The sequence below is a fragment of the Pangasianodon hypophthalmus genome, chromosome 24 (assembly GCF_027358585.1).
Source record: "Pangasianodon hypophthalmus isolate fPanHyp1 chromosome 24, fPanHyp1.pri, whole genome shotgun sequence".
In the NCBI taxonomy this organism is placed as follows: domain Eukaryota; kingdom Metazoa; phylum Chordata; class Actinopteri; order Siluriformes; family Pangasiidae; genus Pangasianodon; species Pangasianodon hypophthalmus.
The window spans coordinates 13,130,329-13,142,516 of NC_069733.1; the positions used below are offsets into that span (position 1 = coordinate 13,130,329).

Genomic DNA, 12,188 nt, shown 5'->3' on the forward strand with positions numbered 1-12,188 from the left:
ACAAAGAACATTACACACGAGCATGTTTTGCGATGTTTTCAAGAAGCATTAATTAACAGTAATTTAATGAATGCATAAGTAAAACTCCAATGGAGTGTGGCGAAAAGCAGCACAAGCTGATAGTTAAACAGTTACCATTATTTTGCCCAGTAAACAATCCTAGTATATAATGTTACCTTAAATTTCCTTGACTATTTTGACCAAAAACTAATGAACTTTCTTTTAGGGTGAACAGACTTTTTAAAACACATTTTGTTTGTGGGATACTGTTGGATGTATTTTTCTTGCTTTACTTTATTCTTTAAATTGTCGTGTAATGATAGTGTTACCAACCATTACATAAGAGCTTCTCTTATAACTCTCTCTTGTGCTCCCACTCTAGCCTGGTTAGGAAATGCAATATTCTGTAGTTAGTCTTCCCCACTCTGGTGTTCTCCTAGGGCCTTCTGACTTGTCGAGGGGAATAAATCTCATTTTCCCTATACACTTAATGTTCTTTCCATCATGCTGTGAGGAACTAGTAGTATCAAGTACATGGAGAAGAAACCCACTATGACTTAGTAGGCAACCACATCTAGGTCCCCTAATGAGTGGAGTGAGAGGAAACTGGAGAACCCAGAGGAAATCCACGTGGACATGAAGAGAACATGCAAAACTAAGCTCAGGGACCCTGGACACCACTGTGCCCCCAATTTTTATTAGGCAAGAGTGAATTAAAAAGCATAACAAAAAAATGACAAAAACAAACAAACAAATAATAATAATAATAATAATAATAAACATCTGTTTGGGCAAATGGATCAGTGAACAGCCTCCTCTGCCTTTCTGAGCTAGAACTGCACAGATCTGCACACAATATCCAAAAAAAAAGAAGTACTCAATGAATAATGAATGGGTCAGATTACTCATTAATTTATGAATGAGTTTATATACATAGTTAAGTCTTTCAGGAAACACTCATTATTCAAAGATTATTCTTAATAAAGAACTTACAAAACATTCGAGGAAATACACCCCAAGTCAGAATCGGCCTCCTGGTGTACCTTGACTCTTGTACATTAATGTTGCTAATGTTGTGTTGCTAAATGTGTCTCATGTTGGTGAAGTGTATGATTAACAAAAAAATTATCCAATTACTACAGAGAGGTTTCATTTGAGTGTAGCAGTTGTTGCAGTGTTTTGCTTTTTGGGAAATGTCAAATGGATTGCTCTAAAAAATTTAATTCTCAGAAAAGAAAAGAAGAATGAAAACTACTCTTTGGATTGAGATATGACTTTTGGCACCATGATGCTACATGTTATCATTGTTCACTTAACTGACTTGCTTTCCAAAGTTGTTTTGCAGGGGAAATTGGACCCAGGTTTCAAGCTATTTGCCTGTATGATTATGGAGATATTGCAGCGATATTGTGACATATTCTAGGAGAAAGTAATCCTGTTATAATATAAAAACTTTCATAGTCCCACCAGCAAGTAGTAATCCTAGGGCGCATGGTACATGTCAGTTATATAATTTGTGAACTCTTCTCACTACTTAATGTGTATGACTTCCCATCTGTCTAAGAATCTCCGTGAGCAGAATCATGCAAGACAGGAAGTTGTCTAAGATGGAAATTATATTTGATGTCACTGTTATTGCTTTTAATGATAACAAAATGAGGTGCCATTTTACTGTAATAGACTCATGACAAGAGGAGATATGAGTAAGTCTGTGACAGTAAATGTCTTGACCAAGAATTCTCTCACAAATAAAAAAATCCTAATAAGAATAACATTAATGTTAGTGAGATTTCCTGTGTTGGTTGAGTTGCTGTTTTGCTCATGGTGTTGGGAGGCAAGTGAGAAATTTTCTGTATGCAAAAAAAAATAAATAAAATATGTGCAGTTCACAAAATGAACATTTTACATTCTGTCTCACATTTTGAACAATTTTAAAGCTTAATCATGGACTTTTTTATCTCTGTGCTTTGCAGGGAAATCAATGTGTGACCATGATATATCCTGGTATAGATGAAGACAGCTAAAAAAAAGTTTCATAAAATAATAATCAAGTTTAATACACTGTTTGTTTTGTTTTCTTCTCTAGTCCTGTCTGCACCCCTGTCCTATCATTGATTTTGTTGGCTGATTGTGTTCACCTGTTCTGTGTTAATTCTCAATTAGTTGAATTAGGGCTAGGGTTAACCCTCTGTGTGTTTATATCCTCTGTGTGTCATTGTTCATTGCGAAGTCACACCATGCCTTTGTTTCGTTAAGTCCAACAAGTGCAAGCTTTGTTTTCCATGTATCACAGTATTTTCTAATTTTGTATTTTCCTGATTTAGACCTTTGTCTGTTTTACTCATTTTGATTACGGATGGTTCTGGTTTAACTCTGCCTGCTCATGTCTGGTCCCCCACTATGGACATAAATTCCTGGATTTGTCCCAATAAAGCACACAGCACTAAAGATGATCACTGAAACTTGGTATAGCAAAACCTCACCAATATATTATGTCTCTACAAATACTAAACTCTTAGCAACATCTTAGCAAAATTTCCATCATGCGTGCATTAAAAAAAGTACTTTTTAGCTACCTTTATTTAGCGTAACCTCCATGATGATGCGGTCTTTAGGGCCTGGTCCCTTGCGGTACTCTCCTTCATCGAAGCCTGGTGGTATAGGGGTGCTGCTGCTGGCGTTGGAATTGGGTGAGCTGGATCGGCTGAGCAGGGTGGGCGTTGGGCATGGGGTCAAGCTCGGACTCCTCAGACGAGTTCGCACAGTTAGTGTAACGACGCCTTTCTTTAGTTGCTGTTTTTTGGGGAAAAATGGTAACAGGAAATATCTCTGACATAAAATGCACTGCAATATTTATATTTCTGCATGTTAGAAATACATTTGTACTATTAAATATAATTTTTACATTTTCAGTAACAAAGCCTGTTGTGCTGTAAAGTGTTGTTAGTGAGAATCTTTCACAAATGAATATTAACACACCCACTGTTATATCTATTAAAGATCTTAGCACAATCCTAAAGATTTCAACCCAGCAAGTAAGCTCAACCAAAACTGAGCTTAAGAAGTAGGATTAACTTTTCAGGATCTAGATGTGTCCACGGACTAACTCCCTTGTCAGCTTTCCACATGGCTGCAGCTGTCAGAAAGAATGACTAAAGATTTTACCTTGAAGGTCTGAATGGCCTGCTGATGCGTGAGGCCTTGAAGAGAGTCCCCATTCACTTCTAAGATCTCGTCCCCTGAATAAAGAGGGAATCAAAGAAAGAAATGACTACAGTAATACAAAGTGTCTAAGCTAAATTAAAATAGTTTTACACTGATTAAATGACTCATCACAAAAAACATTCAGCTGTGAAATTGTTTTATATTGTTTATATATCGATATATCTTTAGCTATATATTTATATATTGAATACTATTTTCAGACAGGGTATCGTTAATGTGTTCAAGATTTTATTTTAGTAAATTCAAAGGTAGTACCATAGTAGTTCATTTCAGGGGTATTCAACTAAAATTTGTAAAGGGGTAAATTCCACAAAATTCTTTGCTTACAAATGTCTGGATAGGCAACTAACATGACTGAATGGCAAGAGCAGTTACTTTTTAATGTTCAAACAAGCCATGTTGTCAGTCAGTTCACAGACCACAGAGCAAAGGTCTTCAATTATATCCACACTGGACTGGTGTGGCTGCAGGTTTTCTTTCCTATCAAGCAGGAGCCACACCTGATTCCACTTGAGTAATCAGTTCATCTTGGTCTCCAATCAAGTATAAAGTGTACCTCCTATTTGGCTGGAATGAAAATGTGTAGCTACTCCAGCCTTTGTGGATAAGACAGAAGACTCCTGCCATAGAGGTTAAAAAAAATCTGTGGCATAATCTGCTACTTTCAGGTAAATAATTTATTTAATTCTATGTGATTGGATAAGCAACAGAGGATATGCTACAGAAGCTGCGCTAGTTTGTGTTTTGAAAACTACAGGGAGTACGATATGTCAGAAACCAATGGGAATATGTTGAGCAAATATGTTGATCCGAATATGTTAAGCAAAATCTGCAAAAAATATGATATAGCAGCTAAGAAAATGCATACAGCATAAGGGTAAACACGTAGAGCATATGTTGTAAATAATAAATACGAAATTAAGTATATGCACTTTTACTCTCATTGATTCCTGACTTTTTGGACAAACTGTAAAGTCACTGAACAGTGGCCAGGTTTTGTATATATATTGATTTGCTACAGAATTTCTTTATGTATTCAGTTCGGTCTGCTGAAATACTTTGTTGAGTCGCATCCAGGCCATGCACCATCGGTTGACAAACCTGCACTAGATCATTCTCATTATAGGGGCTCACTGTAGTATCCCTAGTAGCTCTTACCCTCCTTGAGTCTACCATCTGCTGCTGCTGCTCCACTGGGGAAAATGGTCTTGACAAATATCCCCATTCTACCTCGTGCAGAATCTTGGCCTCCAACAATGCTGAAACCCAGACCCTAGACGTAAAGGAAAAGACAAAGGGGTTGCTGTGCATTAGTACTTGAGTTGAGCTACAACTGGGTAGGCATTATTGCAATAATCATTTACAAAAATAACTAATTTATTTTGAATTAATATTTTCTGCTAAAATTGGTAATTGGGTACATACAACACTTCACAACTGAGGAACTAAATAAAAATTACTAAATAAATAAATGTCAAAAGGATCCTAACATCTAAAGCATAATCTTTATTCATCATCTATATTTAATAAATGAGAACCTTTTATTTATTACTGGTTCTTGTAGGACAGAGATGTGTCTAATGTGCCTTCTGTGTTAGAGTGTCCAGAGTGGCCACTCACCTTGCCCTGTCCTTTCATCAGGACAATGTTGGAGATAATAGATGGCTGGGCCAGTCGCCATGGAGACTCCACTTGAACAGTACTTAGAGAACGTGCCGATTTCTTCACGATTTGATATTCCTGGATGAGATGACAAAGAAAACCATGAATAAAGCATGGTAATTACCAGACATGCTTCATCTTTCAGCATGATACACAAAGCAAGCAAGCAACAATATTAACCTGTTGATTTGTTTCGGCGATACACCAGTTTGTAGCCTTTTAGGCCATAGACCTGTAATATGAGCCTATCCTGAGAAATACTGGATGGCATGTAATGCCTTGAAGGTGAAACATAAAATATACAGTGGCTGTTTTGTGACAGAAAGTAATCAATTTTACACCATAATGTAGTTAATTTGTTACAATTATTTACATAGTAATCCTAAAAGTGCTCATTATCACTCAGGTTAATGTTAAAACCAGCAAAAGGGGTTTCACTTTTAAAAAGGCTCCAAGTAGAATGCCTTTAGAAATGTTCCAGTTCCCTTTTTTCAAGTGTGTAATTGTAATACTGTAATATAATAATCAAACCTGCTGCCAATACAAGCGGATGAAATGGTTGCTGGCATCAAGTAAATAATAATAATAATAATAATAAGTAAATCTAAAATTGTTTCCCCTATTTTTTCACTCGGTTAGCTCTTGACAATTGTAGCAATTAACAGATCCATCCAAGGGGACTTAATCCATGAAGCATAGCCAGAGAGGCCCAGATTTTTATTTTGTTACAGCAGTGGAAAACAACCCACCATTACTGAAGCTATTATATGTATTATTGAGTTCCTATAGTTATTACTGAATCGGGTTTAATCCAAACCTCAATAACTCAAAAAACATATAGGCCTATAAATAATGTCAACTTGAATGTTTTCTGTTGGTGAAAAGTTCAGGAATAAAAAGTGCTATGATTCCAATAAACATGCAGTATTATTGTAAATATTTAAATGACGAACCTAACATTTGAATTGGATTATGTTCATAAAATAAATCTGTACTGAGGGGGGGTTTATGAAAATGATTTTACTGTTAATTGGGTACCTGGCTACAAGACATACAAGGAGACTTAGACCTCGCTAAACTCTTCCGGGGACTGTAGGTGTGTGTTTATCACCTACAAAGCCGCAAACACTTTAAGTAACTAAGTGTAAAGTGTAAGTAACCAGAGTTCAAATGAGAACCTGAGGATGAACTGACCTGTCGGATTCCCACAGTGTCCAGCTGCTGTGGGAGGGAGTGCTTCCGCCTACCGCGTGCTGGTTTCTCCGCCACGTCATTTCCTGCTTCACCATTTTCAACTATCAACTCGTCATCCTCTCCGACAGACTCTAGACGACTGCCACCACCTGATTATAACAAAATCGGTGTTACGTACAGTGATAATCAATGATAAATATGTATATACTAAAAACTTTCTATAGGGAGATAGACTAGTCAGGATCAGAGACGCTACTTGTCTCTGACCTTGGGATCTGCTGCGGAATTTCATAGGTGTTGGACTGCGACATCCCTTGGGTCCCTCGACTCGGCCATGCTCCTCCAGCTTATCCAGCTCTGTGAACTGATTGAGCACAGAGAGAATTATTGACACAGCAGTGAACTCGGACCCCAAGCAGGAAAACCAAAGCCTTTACATCAGTGCTAAATGGATTCCTTGTGGTGACAAAAGAGAGAACACTTCTTTTCTTGAGCAACTTCCTCAGAAAACAAAGAAAAGGATTTTCTAGCCTTTTGTTGGCTCTGTAAATGTTTGTGGAGTGTCTTAGGAATGTAGCACACTCCTGATGCCGAACCTTGTTTCATCTGAAGGTTCACATATACACTGGTACACTAGTATAAACAACAATTGTGACCTTCACACTACAGAAATGTCCCTTGCTCCAATGAACCAGTATGCTAACACCAAAGAAATGGGGAATCTCAGCCAATGTTGACAAACTGCAAAACATCAGAGCACCTCTAAGGGGAGATTTAATCAAGGATGTGCTGATCTATGTTTGGATTTCAACTTGACTTGTGTTTCATCACCTAATATTACACATGGTTTAACAAAACCTTGACCTGGGTAAAGTCCAAAACTCTAGTTAAAAGCTTGACCTGAAATTAATTCAGACCATGATGGAATTATCAGCCTAAAAATGTAAACAGCAACATTCTTGAGATTATTAACTATCAACACTTCTGAGAGAGAAATCTGAGATTGACTAGGGGCCATCTTGTATATACTGCCATTGTGTAAATTTAAACCACCTCAGATTTGAAGTTAACAGTACTAAGGCAGCAGGAATAAAGTTAATCTAGCTCTACTGTAAAATTAAACCCAGAGAAGCAATTATTTTATCCAAGGTTTAAAGTTTGTAGTAACTGGATTAATAGAAACAGAACTTCATAAATCCAAGTTAAGGATTTTTTTATAGGTACAGTGCAGTCTGAAAGAAAATTAGCCCTTCCAAAGTAAGAGGTTACATTTACAGCATTTGGCAGACACCCTTGTCTAGAGAAACTTACATTTATCTCATTTACACAACTGAGCAGTTGAGGGTTAAGGGCCTTGCTCAAGGGCCCATCAGCTTGATGGTGCTGGGATTTGAACTCACAACCTTCCAATGAGTAGTCCACCATCTTAACCACTGAGCTACCACCTCCCCAGTGTGCAAATTTTGGCTTCAATGCAAAATTAAATATCCTTTAGCGGAAGTCTGGAATGTTTGGGAAGTTAAACATGATCAGAAATGTTATCCAGGCCTCATAGGAGAGATGCATGGATTTAGCAGCCTTTTTCTTTGCAATTCCTTTGACCAAACAGTGCTGAAACAAGCACCTAGTGGTCATCACCCTCTAAGCAAGCCAACCACCATTTATTCCTTATTGTACACTCTTATCATCTTTGATTCCCAATTGACTTTAGATCATTTTAAGTGACATGCTACACTGTGACACTGGCACAAACTCTTCCAGACGCAAGCCAGTTTCCTGGCAGCAAACTCTTCCAGATGTAAGCCAGTGCATGAGTAAACAAGACTGCAAAAGCATTAAAAGCATTAAAAATGCAAACAAAAATCAATGTGGTGAGTTCTTGTTTTCATGTGAGTGGAAGATTCTGTCTCTAAAATTGCTGATTGCCTCAAATGTCTTAGGTCCTCATGATCTGATTAGGGCAATCAGGGAATTTGTATTTGTTGAAAATACAGGTCTGTCTCCTGCATGATCCACACTGTGCTGCTAATTCCATCACATATGAACCCATGGGCTTCCACAAAACGATGCACTTCCACGCCTCACAAGACTTAATTTGATGGTCACAGCTGTGTGCCTCTCCCAGTTCTCTCTTTTTTGTTGCTCTACTCTGCTTTCCTCCCCTCCCTCTTTCCCTTCAAACAATGCTATACCTGACAGTTACAAAAGAATCTGACAAGTGACTGTTTGCTGAAAAACACACACCCGACAACTGTCAGCTCACACGATGGCAAGCATTCAGACTTTCCTTACAAAGGCTATGTAGGACAATACTGTGTGAAAAGGTTGGGACGTATGGCTCGTGTTTAACTTTCTCTGAATGAATGTATAGGATTATCATGCAATGCTATAAGTGTAGACCTTGTCTTTGACAATATCCTAGGGATTTGCAGAGTTGTAAATGGAAAGCCATTGTTAAAAATGGTGATTGACGTTATCTAAGTTACAATGGCTTTTCACGTCATCATTCTTTTGCTAACAGTGGTTACATGTAAAGTAATAAAAGAATGCAAAGGAGGGGACTTCCTAATGCAGTCATGAACTGAACGTGCCACAGTATTGTCAGCTCTATGAACCAATGCTACAGTTATGGGAGTATATATTCTAAAAAGGTCTGGTAAAAAATAATACAGACCAACCCACATCTACCTGTAGACATTTATCAAACCCTGCTCTGTACTATGTCCCCTTTAAGCCACAAGCATGAGTAGACTTGACCCCTCAAGACACAAGGAAAGCATGCATCAAGACTCTGCTCTGTGCTGGCACCCAGAAATGAACTTAACCAAACAGATGAGTCACTGGCTATCTTCAAATATCTTCACTAAGTACTTATATACTTCAGTAAGTATATCTACTCTTGAGGGAAAAAACATCAATTTGTATTTTGTTTTCATAACTGTATTAACTTTAACACTCTCTTCTCTAAGAGGGTTTTAGTTTAATGGTAATCTTAGGACACTTTCACACCTATTACCATTTGCACCTCTTGCCATGTCCAGGTAAGAGTGAAACTGATACTTTTGGTTTGTTTGTTATTTGGTTTGGTTTGATTTCACATTTCACATAATTAAATGAACCAAAATGTAAAAAACATTGGCTGAGGAGTGTGTAGGGCTGAAAATTGTACATTCCTGCAGTGCTACAACTCTGTCCTTTGGGTCAGCTTTGCAGCTCGCATCTACAAAAAATGCTGCCTGTTACCCAAAATACACGTTCGTTTCAGTTTCTGCAGTTGAGTCAATCCAGGATCAAATCACTTTCACGCTGCAGTCAAACGCAATGGAGACCACATCGCTCAGACACTCTGTCCTTGACTGTTTTATTCCTGGCCAATTTGTCCTACTATGAATATGCTTTTTTTCCTCATTGGAGACCACAGAGCACTTCTTTAAGTCTTTGGATAAGGGCGTCTGTCAAGTGCTGAAAATTTAAATGTAAGTATAAAGGTACACAATGAATCACACCTTAAAATATAGTCCACATAAAGGGACAGTGTCTGGGTGCATAAGCAGAGAAAATTATTCCATCCAGAAGTTTGGAAAGCTTTCACATTGGTACAAAAGTTAAACAGACAGTGAAACAAAGTGCTAGTGTAGTGCACTTCAAATGTTTCAGTCCACAAGAGCAATGGAAATACACATGCATATTAAATAGTGGAATCTACTGGCTATAAGTGTACTTCATTGGGACTCATCACATAGTTAGAAGTCACATGATATGAGAGAGAACAGACAATCCATCTTCCAAAAAACATGACCATCTTGACTCCAGCTTCATTAAGACCAGTGGAAAACAGTCTTTAAAAAATAAATGTTCTTCACTTTGAAGAATGTTCTGTGCAGTGTTGCAAAACCTTACTGCTGCAATTCTGAAACTAGGCAATCTAAGATCAGAGCTACGAACAGCGGCTCTTACGTACATTAATGTGAAATCTTATCATAAGATCATGAGTCCTGACACAACACTCATTGCAATCTCAGATATCAGAAGTTCTCCAGATATAAACTATGGTGTAAGCAAAGAACTATTTCTGAAGGCTGAAAACATCAGGCTCATGAATGCTAATGTAATTTAATTTAATGGCTGCAGACATTTTAATTTTCTCATGTAGCTATTGGGAACAAACAGAGAGAAGCTGCAGGAAGTCAGTGGTGGTGATAATGTGAGAGTGATTATTTAACTCCACCATGCTGACCTTTGCATTGTGTCAATGCAATGATTGTCCAGTATGAGCTGTGTTATTGTGGGACTAAAATTATGCTTAGCTGAGGCGCGATTAAACATTAACAATGTCAGCACTCAGGTTACGTGCTACTGCTTGCTCAAAGGAAATGAATTATTTCCTTATACAACACTGGCCTATTCCGAAATGCCACATGCTATAGAATATGAATCTGTGAGAGTTAATGAATCTGTGAGATGTGAGTTATAAGTGATGAATTTTGGAGAATTCACAGGTACAGTGGAAAAAAATGGTAAGAGCTTTCAACAACAGGGCATAAACACAACAAAGCATGGCTGGGCAGTCAAACAGGGAGTATAAGGAGGCTGCATGAGATGAAAGACATAGATAGTAATGCTGATAAGGGTTCTGGCGTACGTACTGAGTCCTGTGTGGGCAGTGAGAGGCTGCTGGCCCTCACGTCCTCCACATCTGGCTCCATGTTCTCTTTCCCGTCCCCAGGGGAAGGCGGCACATCCTGAGCTGAACACGTGCTCACAAGGTCAGGGAGGCTGCTCGATGGGTATTTGTGGAAGTCCACTTCAGACTCATCCTGAGGTAAATAGATCCATTAGAAAGAAAAAAACGACACAGAGTGAGAGGTGAATTTTTGAACACTCTAGGTTTATATTTAACCTCTATAGCCAAGCACAGTGAGGTTTACTTTTTTTCAGAGGCTTAAGGCTGGGACTTAAAAAGGTCCAATAATAGCTGTATGTATAAAAAATACATTTCAAAGTTACAATTTTTAAAAAACATGTGTAGCCTGGGTAGTCTTATTTTGCCTAAACTGAGTATCAGTGTGGTTTGTTTATCAAATGTACCCTGGAAGCCACCACCAGCTGCACAAGGCCTGCAGTGGAACGAAGGACAGCCACGGCCTCCTGATGTGAGAGGCCAACCAAAGACTGACCGTTGATCATCAGAAGCTCATCACCAGCCTTCAGTCGTCCGTCCCTTTAACAAACACAAATATCACATATAATAATCCACTATTATACCACAGAGCTGTTGAATTACTCTGATATGATTGGTTTGATTGGTCAGAAATTGTTAACTGATTTTCAATAAAGGCAACTCAGTACTACCTGTACTGCCACTGAAAGTCAACTCACAGATTTATAGTACTGCATTCATTCTAATATGTTATTGTTTCCATAGTAACAGCTCAATCACAGTTGTATGGAGGGCATTGCAAATAATCTAAGACTAAAAATAAACAGATTAAAACTGTGCTGTAATTTAACATTGAAAATGTGTAATAGTTTATGTGGTGAAGCTTTCAGTAAAGATTCAGTAAAATTATTTAACACTTATGAAAGGAGTATCCAATGTCACAGTGTAACAGAAGGTTTTACACCACACATTTTGCTTTCTGGTACCTCAGTAATATGACAAGCTGTGTTTTGTTCTGTCTTATAAACTTATTTAAGAGACAGAAAAAAGAGAGGCTGGTGAAAGAAGACGGTTTATAGCTTCTATAATGTACGTGATAAAAAGAACTAACTTGTCTTGCAGTTACTCTATGCACAACATTCAATGTGACTATATATGCATAAAAAGTATTTTGTGTCAATTTTAATCAACTAAAAATTGCAATCATTGGCAAATTTCTGTGGTATAAGAGGGAAAAAAACACTTTGCTGTTATAGGAAAATAATCAACTTTGGTGTGACAACAGTAACTCCGCTTGTGGCTTATTTTCAACTAACAGCATGCCTTGCTTTGTTTTATTCCTTACTTAATACATACAAATGTACATATTAACACATGCTTATCACTTTCAGAAAATCACAGATTTAGGATGAGGTTTGTCCTCATTTTAGCAATTATTTAGGCAGAG

At 37.8% G+C, this 12,188-nt stretch overlaps 1 protein-coding gene and 1 long non-coding RNA gene across 4 annotated transcripts in view; one reads left to right on the forward strand and one right to left on the reverse strand.

Annotated features, from left to right (window-relative positions):
* The window catches only part of pdzd2 (PDZ domain containing 2), an 86,287-nt gene that overhangs the window by 15,847 nt on the left and 58,252 nt on the right, over positions 1–12,188 (reverse strand). For all 3 annotated transcript variants that reach the window (XM_053228890.1, XM_026931236.3, XM_053228891.1), the window contains 8 exons: positions 11,170–11,302; positions 10,728–10,898; positions 6,349–6,445; positions 6,082–6,230; positions 4,846–4,965; positions 4,384–4,498; positions 3,166–3,239; positions 2,577–2,793 (listed from right to left, as the gene is read on the reverse strand). In XM_053228890.1, coding sequence (XP_053084865.1) covers positions 2,577–2,793; positions 3,166–3,239; positions 4,384–4,498; positions 4,846–4,965; positions 6,082–6,230; positions 6,349–6,445; positions 10,728–10,898; positions 11,170–11,302 — 1,076 coding nt within the window. The remainder of the gene's footprint in view (positions 1–2,576; positions 2,794–3,165; positions 3,240–4,383; positions 4,499–4,845; positions 4,966–6,081; positions 6,231–6,348; positions 6,446–10,727; positions 10,899–11,169; positions 11,303–12,188) is intronic.
* On the forward strand, positions 3,577–11,306 carry LOC128317311 (uncharacterized). The gene is made up of 5 exons (XR_008300830.1): positions 3,577–3,893; positions 4,465–4,562; positions 4,867–5,003; positions 10,808–10,903; positions 11,178–11,306. It is a non-coding gene; the product is annotated as an uncharacterized LOC128317311 (long non-coding RNA).